General features: G+C 36.2%; 1 protein-coding gene across 1 annotated transcript in view; it reads right to left on the bottom strand.

Moving 5' to 3' along the window:
* Positions 1-10,045: 10,045 nt before the first annotated feature.
* Positions 10,046-16,325, bottom strand: part of LOC149837042 (biotin carboxylase 1, chloroplastic-like) — a 28,123-nt gene continuing 21,843 nt past the window's right edge. Inside the window, exons 10-17 of the mRNA XM_090007218.1 lie at positions 14,713-14,898; positions 14,512-14,604; positions 14,324-14,405; positions 12,984-13,090; positions 12,799-12,874; positions 12,132-12,178; positions 11,904-11,966; positions 10,046-10,273 (exon numbers count right to left, since the gene is read on the bottom strand). Coding sequence (XP_089863344.1) covers positions 10,244-10,273; positions 11,904-11,966; positions 12,132-12,178; positions 12,799-12,874; positions 12,984-13,090; positions 14,324-14,405; positions 14,512-14,604; positions 14,713-14,898 — 684 coding nt within the window. The 3' untranslated portion in view covers positions 10,046-10,243. The remainder of the gene's footprint in view (positions 10,274-11,903; positions 11,967-12,131; positions 12,179-12,798; positions 12,875-12,983; positions 13,091-14,323; positions 14,406-14,511; positions 14,605-14,712; positions 14,899-16,325) is intronic.

Genomic DNA, 16,325 nt, shown 5'->3' with positions numbered 1-16,325 from the left:
GAACTCCAATTTCTATGCAGTACGTTCTTATTGCTGGTAAAAATTTATATTCTGTATGTGTGAGTATGCGAGCGTGTTTGCATGATTTATGTCTACTGAGGATCAGTGGCTGCAATCTCACCTACGTGCGTGCATTTTCTTTTTGATTTTTTTTTTTGGGAAATGTTAAGCATACATTTTCAAGTAGATCAAACAGTATGGATGGATTGTGCATGATTCATTTAGTACAAATCATGTTTTCCATCAAATAAATTGCTTGTCGGAAACCCTTTTTTTACACTTAAATTTTGGTACAATATAGACTATTCGTTTATATCCTTGTTTGAGAAGACATTAGTATTTATAACAGAACTTGTCTTAACAAATTGGATGTAAAAAGCTCTTTTCTACTGGATCATTTCATTTTTTTTTATCTTTGTTTGAAATACATTTAATATTTAAACGCTTTGCTTTAAAGTTGCTGAACCATGAAAGTCTATATCTGCATCAGATTTACTTAAACTTAAAAGCATGCACAAGTAATGAGGTATTACTCATACATAAAACCACTGAACAGTCATTTGGGCCAATGGTTAATCTTTGTTGTTTTCTTTTTTTGGAGGGCAAGCTGGGGTTAGGCGGACCCCTACAAGAACAACAGCCGGCCAATGTGACAGAGGGATTCAATCCTAGGCCTTCAGCTTGTTGACACAGGACCCTGCTTACCACATGGGATACCACCTCGGTGGTAATCTTTGTTGTTCTTGTTCACAATGATCACAATACATCTTTCATTTGATTTAGGTCCCATTTGAATGGCAGAAGAAATAATCCCCAGGAATGATCTCTTCCTCTTTTGAAATCGCCGCTGCGTCCAATGCAAACACAGAAGAAATTCCCTTCTACACTTTTTTTTCGCAAAAAATCATGGAAAATTAGTTGGACCCCTCGAGATCTGACTATCTATCCAGGATATTTTTCTATGAATAAATGAGACTTGTTATCAAGAGAAATTATCTGGGCATGCAAATGCAGGCTAGGGAAGGCTCATGTAATTAGTTATTTTCATTTACCGTACTGCTGCCCCCATTAGCTGGGGTACTACAGTGCTCCTTATTTGTGGGAAAAAAAACTCCACAAAAAAGGTTCTTCCTTCCATCAAATATATCAAATTTTGAATCAGATTCCAGGAAAAGATTTAACTGTTCCTTTGTAATTTCCTCATGATAAGATTCCTTCCATGTACAAAATTGCTTTGATTATTTAGGACTCATGGAATGATTAATTAGCCTTGTTTTAGCTTTTTTTTAGGCTCTAATTAAAGGCTATATGGAAAGATGATAGCTCATCACCAGATTCTCAATTGCTAACGTGCAATTGCATCAGTTGAAAGGCTAATCACATATTCCTATGTTCTTTAATATCTGTCAGCACTTTCTTTTTCTAATGATTTCAGATGTCCTGTTAAAGGTTGAGAGGTGCCATTGTGATTTGTGACCATAACCCTGGTTCGATGCCTACAGTGTAAAACTCCAGTAGTACTTCCCCCCCTGCCCAGTGGAGATAGTTTTCCATTGACTTCGATCTAGCGGCAAGGGGATGCACACCATGGTTATCAAACTAGTGACATCCTTCAACTTGAACACCTTAAGCCAACCCACCTAGCCATGTGAGCAGAGCCCTTGTAGGCTAATATCTGGAAGCACTTGGACATGAAAACAAGTGGATAGATATTTAACTAGTAAAATATGAATAATACAAATGATACAAAAGAAAAATCCACTGCTTGTGATTTGATTAAGACAGAATCTCCAAACAGATAGATGGTGAAATACAGTCATCTTTTTTTTTCTATTTATTTGTATTAAAAAGGGGTTGGAAAAAATTTGTTGTAGTTGGTCATTTTTTGAACAATCCGGCCACATACTCTAATTACATCACAGACTTTCTTGGCCTCCATCTTTTCGGGTAAATTTCATGATTGAATGCAGATTTGGCAAAATATCTCATCGTTATCATGTGAATAGTATCCTAGGAAATGGACCCAGATTAGAATCATTCTTGTCTTATATAAAAATGAGTCCAACATGGGGTCCTACATTTCAAGAGAAAGGTATACAACAACAACAACAACTACGCCTTCATCCCAAAACAATTGGGGTCAGCGATATGAACCAAAAAAAGAAATTCATTTTGGGTCTTCCACATGAATCATTTTCCTCCAATCATTTCTATCCAATGCCATGTCCTCGGTGAGGTTCAAAGCATTCATATCCTTTCCTATCATCTCCATCCAAGTCTTCCTAGGCCTACCCCGACCTCTTTTAACTAATATATTTTCCCATTTCTCCAACCTTCTAACTGGAGCATCATTAGGCCTTCGCCGAATATGTCCAAACCACCGTAAACGATTCTCTCGCATCTTATTTTCAATGGGTGCAACACCTACCTTCTTACGTATCTCCTCATTCCGAATCTTATCTTTTATTGTATTTTCACACATCCATCTAAGCATCCGCATCTCAGCTACACTCATTTTTTGAATATGATGTCTCTTGGCAGCCCAACATTCCGTACCATACAGTAAAGCGGGCCTAATAGTCGTCCTATAAAACTTTCCCTTCAACCGCAATGGCATTCTACGATCGCACAACACACAAGTTGCACTTTTCCATTTCATCCACCCAACCTTTTGTGAAAATCTCTATAAAAAAGGATTTTGTGTATAAACACAATACTAGAAACACAAAGTGTGCACAAAGGCATAAAAGGAGAACTCTCACAAGTGCACAAAGGCACGGATACAAATGCACAAAGGCATAAAAGGAGAACTCTCACAAGTGCACAAAGGCACGGATACAAATGCACAAACGTAAAAAAATATCAACTTCAATATGTTGGGTCCCAAAAGAGGGCTTTACAAAAGTGTGAGTTACAAGGGGGTAACACCCCATATTTATAATACAAGGGAGAGAGGGAATGAGGGAGTGTTGGGCTCCCAACGGCTCTAAATAGAGTTGTTGGGAGTCCAACAACTCTCTCTACTTTATGCCTTTTGACTTTGGTCAAAAAAGCATAAAGCCAAATAAGTCCAAAAACTAAACTAAAAAAGAAAAAGAAACCTAACCTAGTTAAATAAACTAACCTAATCCTAACTAAACTTAAAAGTAAACTAAAACTATGAGATTACATATTGAATTATGTTACATTATTTAACACCCCCCCTCAAACTTAGGGTGACATAACCGAAAGTTTGCCAAGAAGGAAGTTAAATCTTGGAGAGCACAACGCTTTGGTGAAGAAGTCTGCTAGTTGGTATTCTGATGTAACATATGGAAGATCTATAGTTCTTCTTAAGTATTCTTCACGAACATAGTGACAGTCCATCTCAATGTGCTTCGTGCACTCATGAAATGTTTGATTTTTGGCAATATAAATTACACTTTTATTATCACAACATAGTTTTGTGGGCCCTTGAACTTGAATATTCATATCTTCCAGCAAGTTGCGAATCCAAACAATCTCCATGGTAGTAGATGCCATGGCTCTATATTCGGCTTCTGTGGATGAAAGTGAGACCTTATGTTGTTTCTTGCATCTCCAAGAAATTAAAGATTCCCCTAAAAAAATATAAAAACCAGTGGTGGAGTGACGGTTATTTGGGTCACCTCCCCAATCAGAGTCAGTATAAGCAATTAAATTCAATTCAAAAGAAGAAGATAGAAATACCCCATTGTTTATTGTACCCTTTATGTATCTGATGATGTGGAGAATGACACTCATATGAACTGAAGTAGGTGCATGTTGAAACTGACTAGCAACATGTACAACATGAGAAATATCAGGCCTCGTAATGCTGAGATACGTTAAAGATCCAACCAGTTGCCGGTAAGGTGTGTGATCTTTTAGGAGAATCCCATCATCAATCTTCATCTTTGAACCTACTATTTCAGAAGTTTCACAGACCTTGTCATCTGTGATTCCTGATCTGTCAAGAATGTCACAAGCAAGTTTAGTTTGAGACACAAAATAGCCTCTGTGAGAATAGGCAACCTCAATTCCCAAAAAATATGTCAGAAATCCTAAGTCTGACATTTCAAATCTTGAAGTCAGGATAGATTTAATGCTCTTGGTTCCTTTGACATCATCACCTGTTATTAACATATCATCAACATATAACAGTAATATAACAATCCCTGCATCAGATTTCTTAGCAAACAATGCAGTGTCAGTATAGCATGAAGTAAAACCATTTTCAGTCATTACATTGTTAAACCTATCGTGCCAAGCCTTGGTTGCTTGTTTCAAGCCATAAAGAGCTTTACGAAAACGAAGAACTTTATTTTTAGGAATTTCCATACCAGGTGGAGCATCCATGTAGACTTCTTCATTAAGATCACCATTTAGAAAGGCATTTTTGACATCCATTTGGTAAATATTCCATTTTCTAATGGAAGTAATGGTGACGAGACATCTAACAGTAACCATACGAGCTACTGGAGCAAATGTCTCTTCATAGTCAATCCCGTATTCTTGACTATACCCTTTAGCTACAAGACGAGTTTTATACCTCTCAAGATCCATCACTCTTTGTTTTGACTTTGAACACCCATCGACATCCTATAGTTTTCTTTCCACTGAGAAGCATTTGAAATTCCCAAGTGTTGGCTTTCCTAAGCGCTTTGAGTTCATTCTCCATGGCTTCTCTCCATTCAATACATCGTTTGACATCTTCAAAATTTTTTGGTTCAAAATATGAGTGAATGGCACTTAAGCAAGCCCGATATTTAGGAGAGAAAGAATCAAAAGATACGAATCTAGAGGGAGTTCTTCTAGTTCTCTCGGTTCTTCTAGGGTTTGAATCATGTGAGGGGATAGATTCGCTAGGTTCACTATATTGCTCAATAGCACTTCTAAAGGGGAGTCTATCTCTATGAGTATAGGTGATAGGGTCTCTAGTTATATTTTCTTCTTGAGAGGTAGTAGGGTTAGAGTTATTATTGATTTCAACCACTTCATTGTCACTGTTATATGTTGATTCATCATCACTAGAGATATCATCATCTTTAGATAAAAGATCAAAGAGAAAGGAATAGTCAGCAATTTCTAAATGAGATTCATTCTTTTCAAAACCACTATCATTTTCTAAAAATGTTACATTCCTTGAGACATATAACTTATCATTTTTAGTATCATAACATCGAAACCCTTTTTGGGTTTCGGAGTAGCCAAGAAAAGCACAAGGAATGGCTTTAGGTGAGAGTTTATCATTCTTATCTGTAAGGACAAAGCAATTACAACAAAAAACTCTCAATCTATTATAATCGGGTTCTTTTTCATATAGAGTTTCGAAAGGAGAGATTTTATCTAAATTTTTGGATGGAAGACGATTAATAAGATAAACTGAAGCAAGAGCCGCTTCGGCCCAAATTTTTTTTGGAATACTTTGGGAAATAAGAAGGGTTCTAGTGGTTTCAATGATATGCCTATGTTTCCTTTCGGCTAACCCATTTTGTTGTGGGGTCTTAGGACACGATCTTTGATGGACAATACCATAGTCTTCAAGATATTTCTTAAATTCATTGGAAAGATATTCGCCTCCGGAATCGGTCCTAAAAATCTTTAAATTACTATTAAATTGATTCTTAATTATCATATGATATGATTTAAAACATGAAAATACTTCGTGCTTATGTTTAAGGAAATATATCCAACAATATCGAGAAAAATCATCTACAAAAATCACATAATAGGCAAAGCCTCCCTTGGATATGACGGGTGTCGGTCCCCAAACATCCGAATGAACAATTTCAAAAGGTTTTGTGGTAAATATAGATCTTTGTTCAAAAGGCATACTTCTCATTTTTCCAAGAATACAATCATTACAAGAGAAAGTATTTTTACAAAGATTTTTAATAAAATGCAAATAGGATAACTTGGTGATGTTGGGATGACCAAGTCTTTTGTGCCAAACATTTATGTCTTTATGTTGGGCCACATTACAAAAAGGGGTTTTAGGGATTTGGAGAGAATCCACATAGTACAAGTCTCCCTTCCTAGAGCCTTCCCCAATAAACTTCCCGGACCGGTGATCCTGTATTAAACACTTATTAGATGAAAATTGAATGTCACATCCAAGGTCCGAGAGTTGAGAGACGGAAAGTAAGTTCAAATTCAATTTAGGTATAAATCTAATTTTGGGAATAAAAAAATTTTGAGTTTCAAAGTTTTCAATCCCCTTAATTTCAAGAGAAGTGCCATCCGCAGTTGAAACAAAAGATGGTGATAAACTTTTAGAATATTCAGAAAGAGAAGAGATGTTTGGAGACATATGAAAAGATGCACCCGAATCTAAAAGCCAAGAAGTTTTACCTGGAGGAGAAGGAGTGGATACGGCGGCACCGGAAATAGCTCCCTTAAGAAGAGGTTGAAGAGCTTCCATAATTTGATTTAGAGAGAGAGCTCCACTTGTAGATTCCTCTTTTTGTGATTGAGATGTGGACCATTGTATCCTTGATTTTGGTTTTTAAAGTGAGGAGGTTTATATGTCCTCAAGTTGTTGCCAGGCCTAGACACGGCATTAGCTCCATCACATTCATCTTGATTTGTGGGCATTGCAAGAACACTTGGATTTTGCTTGCTAATGCCCATATGAGTTTCCTCTCCACTTAACTTGGTAATAACATCTTCAATGGAAGGAGATGTGAAAGAAGATAGAAGAGATGACCGAATTTGTTCAAATTCGGGTCGAAGACCATTTAGGAAGTTAAAGAAGTGATCTTCCTCTAATTGCTTGTATCTAAGTTCAATAGCTTCGCCACTCCACTTGGGCTCAAGCATGACAAGCTCATCCCAAATAGAGGATAATTCAGCAAAGTACTCACGAATAGACATCTCATTTTGTTGTAGGGTCAAGGCCCTCTTTTGAAGATAGTACTTGTGAGATAAGTCTCGTGAAGTATACATCTTTTCAAGATAATGCCAAGCTTCAGAGGCTTTCTTGAATTTGATGATATTGGCATTGATCTTGGTTTCAACGGATGAGAAGATCCAAGATAGGATCTTGAAGTTTCTCATTTCACATTCCTCATGTTTCTTTGAATATTCTTCAAGAGCTTTTTGTCTTTCTTCTCCTTCAAGAATTTTGATTTCTCCTCTTTCAACCATCGTAATTTTTTGTTCGGGTTCTGTTATAGAACCTTGAACATATCCCCAAAGCCCCTTTCCTTTAATATGAGCTTCCATATTTCCGGCCCATACATGATAATTGGAACCATTGAGCTTAAAGCCAAGAGAGAAATGAGTCTTTTTCACCCATTAGAGAGATAAAATGAAGGAGAAAAATACGTACCACAAAGAGATTTTAACTCTTACTTGTTGTAGTAATCTTCCAAAATATTTGATGAAGAAAAGTCTTCACGCCAATCTCGAAAAAATTGAAGGCACGCTTTTCGAGGCACTCAATATTGTGAAGAATCACAAGACTTTCCTTCTCAAGCAACCTTGGTTTGATACCATGTGAAAATCTCTATAAAAAAAGATTTTGTGTATAAACACAATACTAGAAACACAAAGTGTGCACAAAGGCATAAAAGGAGAACTCTCACAAGTGCACAAAGGCACGGATACAAATGCACAAACGTAAAAAAATATCAACTTCAATATGTTGGGTCCCAAAAGAGGGCTTTACAAAAGTGTGAGTTACAAGGGGGTAACACCCCATATTTATAATACAAGGGAGAGAGGGAATGAGGGAGTGTTGGGCTCCCAACGGCTCTAAATAGAGCTGTTGGGAGTCCAACAGCTCTCTCTACTTTATGCTTTTTGACTTTGGTCAAAAAAGCATAAAGCCAAATAAGTCCAAAAACTAAACTAAAAAAGAAAAAGAAACCTAACCTAGTTAAATAAACTAACCTAATCCTAACTAAACTTAAAAGTAAACTAAAACTATGAGATTACATATTGAATTATGTTGCATTATTTAACACCTTTATCCTATGATTTACATCTCCATCAATTTCTCCATACTTTTGAATGATGGATCCCAAATATTTGAAATAATCATTCACCGGTATTTCTTGCTCACCAAGCTTCACTACACTCCCATCATTACTTCGTTGCTTACTAAACCAACATTCCATATATTCAGTCTTACTCTTACTCAACTTAAAACCTCTAGCTTCCAATGTCTGTCTCCATAATTCTAACTTAGCATTAACCCCAACTCTAGACTCATCAATCAAAACAATATCATCAGCAAACAACATACACCACGGTACATTTTCTTGAATTGATCTCGTAAGCTCATCCATCACTATCGCAAATAGAAAAGGACTTAAAGCAGATCCTTGATGTAACCCAACCGTTATCGAAAAATTGGTTGTCACCCCTCCACAAGTGCGGACATTGGTTACTACTCCTTCATACATATCTTTAATTATACTAATGTACTTGAGAGAAACACCTTTCTTCATCATTGTCCACCAGAGAACGTCCCTAGGTACTCTATCGTATGCCTTCTCTAAATCAATAAAAACCATATGCAAATCTTTGTTCCTCTCTCTATATCTTTCAATAAGTTGTCTAAGAGAAAGGTATACAAAAGATAATTTATGAATGACAATTTTGAGAACTTGAGTTATCTATCTCATGCATTATGCATGAGAAAACACTCACCTCCTATCTTTTGAAGGTTATTTGTTACTTTTGGTAAAAACTAAAATCTTTAAATGCTTTTCAAAATTATTGTTAGGTTTATTTTCATTAAATGTTTTATAAGGTTTATAAAATTTGTTTGATCTTCCATCAAATACAGAAAAAACAAGATGCCTAATCCCCCAGGAAATGAGAGCAGTGACGTCCAAATGATGGGTTATTTTTCATTTTTTTTAAGTTTGTGCTTTTTTTCAGACATGGTTTGATTAGTGAGAATATGCTCTTGAATAGGAAATAATTTTATGAGCCTTGAAAAATCAATAGCCAACAATATGCAATATTTTTTGGCTCACAAAACCGTGTTTTTTTGTCAAAAAAAATATCAATCGGTAGTCCTTGAACCATGATGAATCCATCTGAGTTCCAGTTGGGTCAGCATGACCCACACCTATGATTCTAGCTCTTTCGGACAGTCAGGTCGATATGACCAAATGTTACAACGATGGACCATTTGAGACAGTGATCATGGATCAAAGTCTTTAATCAAACTTAGGCTACTACTTGGTTACAATTACATTATCATTATCACTAACGGGGGCTCCGCGTGGTTGGTAGGAGCTGTCAGTGCACGTCTCTCCTTGTGGTGGGACGTTGCAGGTTCAAACCCCAGTGGTACGTTGAATAATAACTGGTGGGGGTCTGCCTAACCCCAGCTTGTCTTTAAAAAAAAATTACATTATCATTATCAGCATTTCATATGCAAGTTGCAGCATACAAGGACATTTCTAAAAGTGAGACATCATGCAACTTGCATGTCCTCTACCCTTTACTGTTTCAACTTTTTTTAGTACTTTTTCTTTCATTTTTCTCTTTTGATAATGAAGCTGGGAAACATCTCCCAGTAGAATTCGAATGGGAGATCCCTTAGGATAGTTCAATTCTACTGAAAAAGTTGTAGCATTTACTAGCCATTTTTCCAATATGATATGCATGAATGACCAAGCACCAAATATTTCAAATGCTTAATCAAACTACAAGAGACCATGGCCCTCACAAATGCATTTTTATTAACAATAGCCTGGTCTTTCTATATCGGTGCTCAATGCATGGATTGCAAGAGGATTACCAATCAACCCTTATCAGAGCACCAACTACAGCTCTGACAAGAAATTTTCATGCTTCAGGGGAATACCATAGAGCATGTCCCGAATGAACTGAAAAGGGGCACCTTCGTGGCTGTATCTTTGTTCATACAGTTGGTAATCAGTTCGACAATGGCAGAAGGGTTACCAGTTGACCCCTCACCAGAGCACCATTACAGCAATGATACATGTTAGATTAACAGAACCATGCCAAGATGAACATCATGAACGATCTTGGGCACATGTGTGAGCTTGTGTTTGTGCGTGTGCTATGCAATATAGTGTGCCATTAATTCAACCTTAAGCTGTACAACAAGAAAAATATTTTGACAGGGAAAGAATGAACAAAAAACAACTCAACATTCTCAAACTGTCAAAAGTTGTTTTGATCCCTAACATGAACAAATGGATTCCACTGACCTCCATAATAGCTTTTCATCACTCAACTAAGCCTCATTATCAACCATCTATTTTGTAGCTACGACCAACTTCTGCTGCTGCAAGAGAGAGAGAGAGAGAGTCAGATTCTTGTTGGGAAAACAATAAAAACTTGACCTTGATGAGAATCAATCTTTGCAACTTCAGAAAATAAGACACGAGAACAATTATTATAAACTTCGCCTTGAACCATTGGAACCCCCAAAAAAGCAGAATAGTTTCCCCTTCTAGGATAAAAAATTCAAACTAGTTCAATATATTCAACACCTCTCCTTGACAGTCTTAACGTAGAACCTAGTTACATAAACACGTGCATAACCAATTAAAACAGTAGTGTGAGCAAATGATGGACAGAGGTAGTGATCATATAATATGGTGGCTACGCTCATGCACAACCTACATTTTTTTCTTTTATTTTTTTAACATTTATTTCATGCACTTGAAAAATCAAATCTTGTATGGGATACCCCGCTCAAAACTTCTGATAGACCTGGGTCTGGCCTGTTGCTACTTATGAGTTCAACTTGACACCGACTGTCACTTCAATCAACAAACTTTTAGAATGGCAATTTGGCTTGTTGATGTCAAGGCTATAAGCACAGTCATAGTATATAGCACAGTTGTTTGGGTCACGTATTGGCCCAATCCAGCCACACCTTAATCATGGTCGGAAGCTAAGGCAGGTATCCCCTAGTAAAAAACTGCAATACCTTTTATTTTTATTTTTTAATGTTTTTTAAATAACTGACCGTCCAGATGTGATCCACTTGTTTGGGTTAGTAGGAAATGGTATTTGGATCATGTTATTCTAATGGCCTACAATATGCCAAATTTTCAACTCATAAAATCATATTTTTATGTCAAAAAATATGATCCAAGAGTGCATTCCTACTATTTTGACCATGATGAACAAATCCATGGGGTTAGATTTGGTCAAAACAACATCCCACTATGAGTTCCAACTAAGGGGGTCCTTACCCACAAAGTAACAAATACATTCCCACGCAATAGGAAAAGGCATTACAGAAATACTGCCATACTACTAAAATACCAAAGGCGAGCAGCCCCTGGATTTTTTCTGATTTGGTGAGCATCAGGAATAACTAGGGAATTACAACTTTACTGCACTGGAAAATTGACACCACCTAGAACACAGACCAAAGGACGGCACACAAGGCCATGATGCATGTGTGTGTGTGTGTATCCGTTGGTTGGGATGTGTGGCTTGGAAAAAGGGGTTGGATGTTCAAATCCTATTATTATCATTTAGAAAAAATAATTCTCTTAACAAGCCAGCACAATATCAGCTTGTTACGAGCATGGGTTTGGCTCAGTGGCTTGGAAAAAGGGGGTTGGATGTTCAAATCCTATTATTATCATTTAGAAAAAATAATTCTCTTAACAAGCCAGCACGAGATCAGCTTGTTACAAACATGGGTTTGGCTCAGCTCATCGCAAGCTCAAGCTCAGTTTCAACTTTCAACCTTAATAAGCTGAGATTGAACAGGCCAAGCTTGGCTTGTTTACCAGCCCCAGAAAAAACCCATCCTTATGGATGAAAATGGCATGTATAGCCAAGATTTACCTCCTATATCTGAATTGGTTTGACTAACAAACTCATATTAGCTGACCAAGATAACACTAGTTGACAAAAATAAGGACAGTAAGTGATTAGGATCAAGATCTTACAGCAGCTAGTTCCTTTTCATGTTTTGGTATGAAAGCAGTGTCAATCTTGCCTGCTTTAAAGTCCTGCAGTTCAATTCAATCAGCAAAGTCAGTGGAGAAGGAATTGGAATTCTAACATACTAATTGCATGACCATCTCTTTTAAAAATCACCACCTTATCAGCTTCATGCTTGATTTTACAAATAAATACATGAAAAACAGGGAGGGAAAAAGAGTAATCATTTTCACCTGAATATCAAGGATGAGTTTATGGTACTCAATGGTTGTTGGAATCCCTGTCCAAATAAGAAAGCAATTTAGACCGAGAAGCAAGGAGTTTACATCAAAGCAAAACAATCTCATTAGCATGTAACAGATACAGGTAAAGCACACAATAAAGATATAGCCGTGACACCTGAATTTTAAGTAATTATGACAGTTGGACACAGCACATATGTGTTGCAGGAATGATAATACAAATAAAACAACACATATAACATAATTCATATTTCAAATATCAAAAAGAAAAGCATAAAGTTGTCATCTTAAAAACATAAGTTCATGAAAAAAACTGCAAGATATAGTGATTACCAAATCTAAACTTAGTATATGTGCTTGAGCATGTGCATATGAATGGTGTCCCTCATATGCAAGACTTTTTATGTTAACATATTTTTATATTTTCTAAATTTATTTATATATGATGAGATTTCCCAAAAATAATCTTCATTTCTTGATTTTATGGTGAGATTTGCCTATCATACATTACAAGCCACAGCACAAGATACACCTTTGACATTTAGAGTAATTTTCAAAATCTTCTTCCATTTTTGACAAGATCTTTTTGTAAAATGAAATGTTAATGATCAATTCTGATCCCCCCAAGGGATATCTGAAACAATAAATAAATGCTAACCTGTTATTACCGTCTCCTCAAGAGCCCTTTTCATCCGTTCAATTGCTTTCTCTCTTGTTGGTGCCCAGACAATGAGCTAAAGACCAGTAAAAAAAAGAGAGGGTTTCACCTAAAGAAAATCGCAAGCAGCTGACCAAGCTTCACTTAAATGCTGCAGTTTTATATGTAAAGAAGGCAGGCAGTACCTTTCCTAGAAGAGAATCATAGCTGGGAGGAACCACATAATCTGGATAAATATGACTGTCCATTCTCACAAATGGCCCCCCAGATGGCAAGTACGATGTTATCCTCCCTGTTGGTTATGACAAATTTAAGACATAAATTATAAAGTAGAGATGAAATATATTTGTAAGATGATCATCTTATTCATAACAAAAATCAAGATACACAGAAATATCTTCACTGAAGCATTTCCTCTTCACTCTTCAGTGTGAATCTAAAAGAAACTGTTATAAAAGAAGATCCACAATATCATCCTTGTTATAAAAGAGGTACCATGGTATCCTCTCCAAAGTCTAGAATATTACAAAAAGCAAATTGTTGGCAGGTATCTCATGTACCAATAGTATAAGAAACCAATATGCTCTTAAAGCATCAGTACTTTAGTTTAAGGTATGAGAATGTTATAAAGAAATATCCCTACAATGCAGCTGTATAGCAGCGACAATGAAAGATGCAAGTGCTGCTTTTTACTAGAGAAGAGTAGCAATTCAGATTGCAGTCTCATGAAAAACCAACAAAACAATTATTCAGATGTTGATTAACACAATACTCAAATTTAATCATAGCTGCAACTTTATGAGTCATAACCAATGGTAAGGAATGATACACCTAAGCAGCTCGAGTCTACCTATGGACGGATGCAATAAAATGTTCCTGGTGAGGTCCAAGAAACACATGCACAATCACTCATTGAGATCAGGAAGACTTGGCTCCTCTTGCATGTACTGGAAAAATTCACCCAATTCTGTCAACTGATTATATACAACTGGGACCAGAGTTTGCTGCGATCTGCCCAAGTGACTGATTCCATCCAGGGTCCAACTGGATCATCAGATGAGCCAGATGAGCATAAACTAACCCAACTTATTTATAGGTGTGGATGGGTGGCAGCCCCTGGCAGAGTATGTTTAAGCTGTTGTAGATAATCTACATAGTGAGCCCCACCACATATGGGAATCGTAGGCCAGCAAAAGATAAATAAGCTAACAGAAAAGGGAAATGGTGAAAAAATGTATGCCAGCATAAGAACAGTTAAAATTGATGACAAATGCTGTTAAAAATAATTGGAAACTCAATCAAATTTGGCAATAAACTTGACTGAGACTATGAGCCAGCTCAAGGGAAAGGGGTTTCAGCAGGCTTGAGGTGAGTTCCTGAAATGGTTGGGAGAATTAACCATCATGAATCCCCAGGCAAATTCAATTCCACAAAACCTCCAACTTAGTTGACAGGGATGTGCATGAGATGACTAGAAACTACAATATCTATGATAAATGATCATATCAATCTATCAAATGTCTACCAGGTCCAGGCCGAAATCCTTTGAAAGCATCCTCCGCATTGATGCGGCATTCTATTGAGTGCCCCCTGAGTACAATATCATCCTGTTTATGATAAAGAGCTCAAGTTATCTTATAGTAAAATTCACCAAGAAAAATAATTTCAGCACATGATGAAGAAAGAAAAATCAGCATGCTTTTCCTACATTACCTGCTTATACTGAAGCTTCTCTCCAAGAGCAACACGAATTTGTTCCTCAATCAAATCAGTGGAGGAGATCATTTCTGTAACTGGATGTTCAACCTAAGTTCATGGAAACAAAATGAGTATTTGCCAAAAAAGAACCCAGTGGAAGAACACTGATTTTACTACTCTTTACAATGTAAGCAATACATCAGCTGCAAAATATACCTGAATCCGAGTGTTCATTTCCATAAAATAAAATGAGCCCCTTTCATCCAGGAGAAATTCAACTGTTCCAACACCAATATAACCTATAGATGCTGCTGCCGCAACGGCAGCATCACCCATAGCTTTCCTCAATTCCAGAGTCAATGCAGGAGAGGGGGCTTCTTCTAGAAGCTTTTGGTTCCGTCTCTGTCATAATTATAACAGCAACCATAAAATGAAATAAAACCAAACAAGTAAGCTACCACTGGAAAATAAGATGAAGTAAAGAGAAACTATCTTGCATGATCAGAATAATAATAAACAAAAATAAAGGGGAAATGACAATCATAGATAATGAAGAACTATCGATTTGAATTTGTAAAAATAAGAAATAAAAGAATTATTCACATAGATATTGAGTGCTCAAAAATTCAAGTAGTGTTATGCATGAATGACACTAAAAAAAACTCGAACTTAATTTCACTTGCTTCTCATTTGACTTTAGGGTTTGGTTGCTAGAGCTTAAAGAAGAAAATAGAACTAACAAAGGACGAAATTGCACGCTACACACAAATGCAAAATGGCTGACAGTAAAACACTATTTTCTCCATTTTCACCAAAATCATAAATTCATACAGCAAATTTTCCCAGGTACAATAGTCAGAACCATAGTTACCGGAAGTGCTACTACAAGGTGGGAATTGTGATTCCCAGGAAGCGAGAACCAGAAGCAGTGTGGAATCATGCTTCCCATGAATGGGAATCATGATTCCCCAACAAGGGTTTCACGTTTCCCATGTTATGAGAATACTGATTTTATTTTCATTGGAATTCTAATTTGCAAGTTGAGGAATTCAATTCCTCATATATAAGAATTCCAGCTCCTCACCATTTGTAGTGTGATTTTGTCTAATGCAGCCACAAACCTCTTTTTTTCTCTTGTTCATCTCAAATAAATTCAAAGCTTTACATAGTATATAGAATATAAGTGCACATGATATTTTACTTTAGTCTTATTGATTTGATTGCAAAAACCAGTTCTTTTTTTTTTGAATTACAATATCTAGTTTGATATGTTTTTCTATATGCATGCTGGACAGTTGTGCTCTCTCTTAATTGCAACTATTTGTTCTCTGTTTCATAATTAGCTATATATGTTCAAAACTTCAAATTGTTGAATTCTTGAATAGAGGAGAAATAACTTATCAACCTAATTTATATTACTTTTTGCACAGAAACTCAGTAGCTTTTATGTATCTTATATGCAACTTTATTATATTACAATTACTAATATACACTCCTCTACATACCTACATTAAAATGAAAGCATTAGCAATACATAATTAGCTATATGTTGTTAGAAGTTGTTTTGTTAACATATGATACAATATATATATATATATATATATATATATATATATATATATATATATATAGAGAGAGAGAGAGAGAGAGAGAGAGAGAGAGAGAGAGAGAGAGAGAGAGAGAGAGCATTGTCCACTCTTGTACATTACTTATTGTTAGGTTTAATTGGTTTCTTAGAAAATTAATATGGATGATTGTTGCACAATTTCTTTTATTATTTCAACGCTTTGCATCCAAACTCCAAAATAAACTTATGAACTTGTAGTTTT

The sequence above is a fragment of the Nuphar pumila genome, chromosome 5 (assembly GCF_984573655.1).
Source record: "Nuphar pumila chromosome 5, dmNupPumi1.hap1.1, whole genome shotgun sequence".
Classification (NCBI taxonomy): domain Eukaryota; kingdom Viridiplantae; phylum Streptophyta; class Magnoliopsida; order Nymphaeales; family Nymphaeaceae; genus Nuphar; species Nuphar pumila.
Note: the sequence above shows the minus strand (reverse complement) of the source record. Positions and strands in the feature narration are given on the sequence as shown.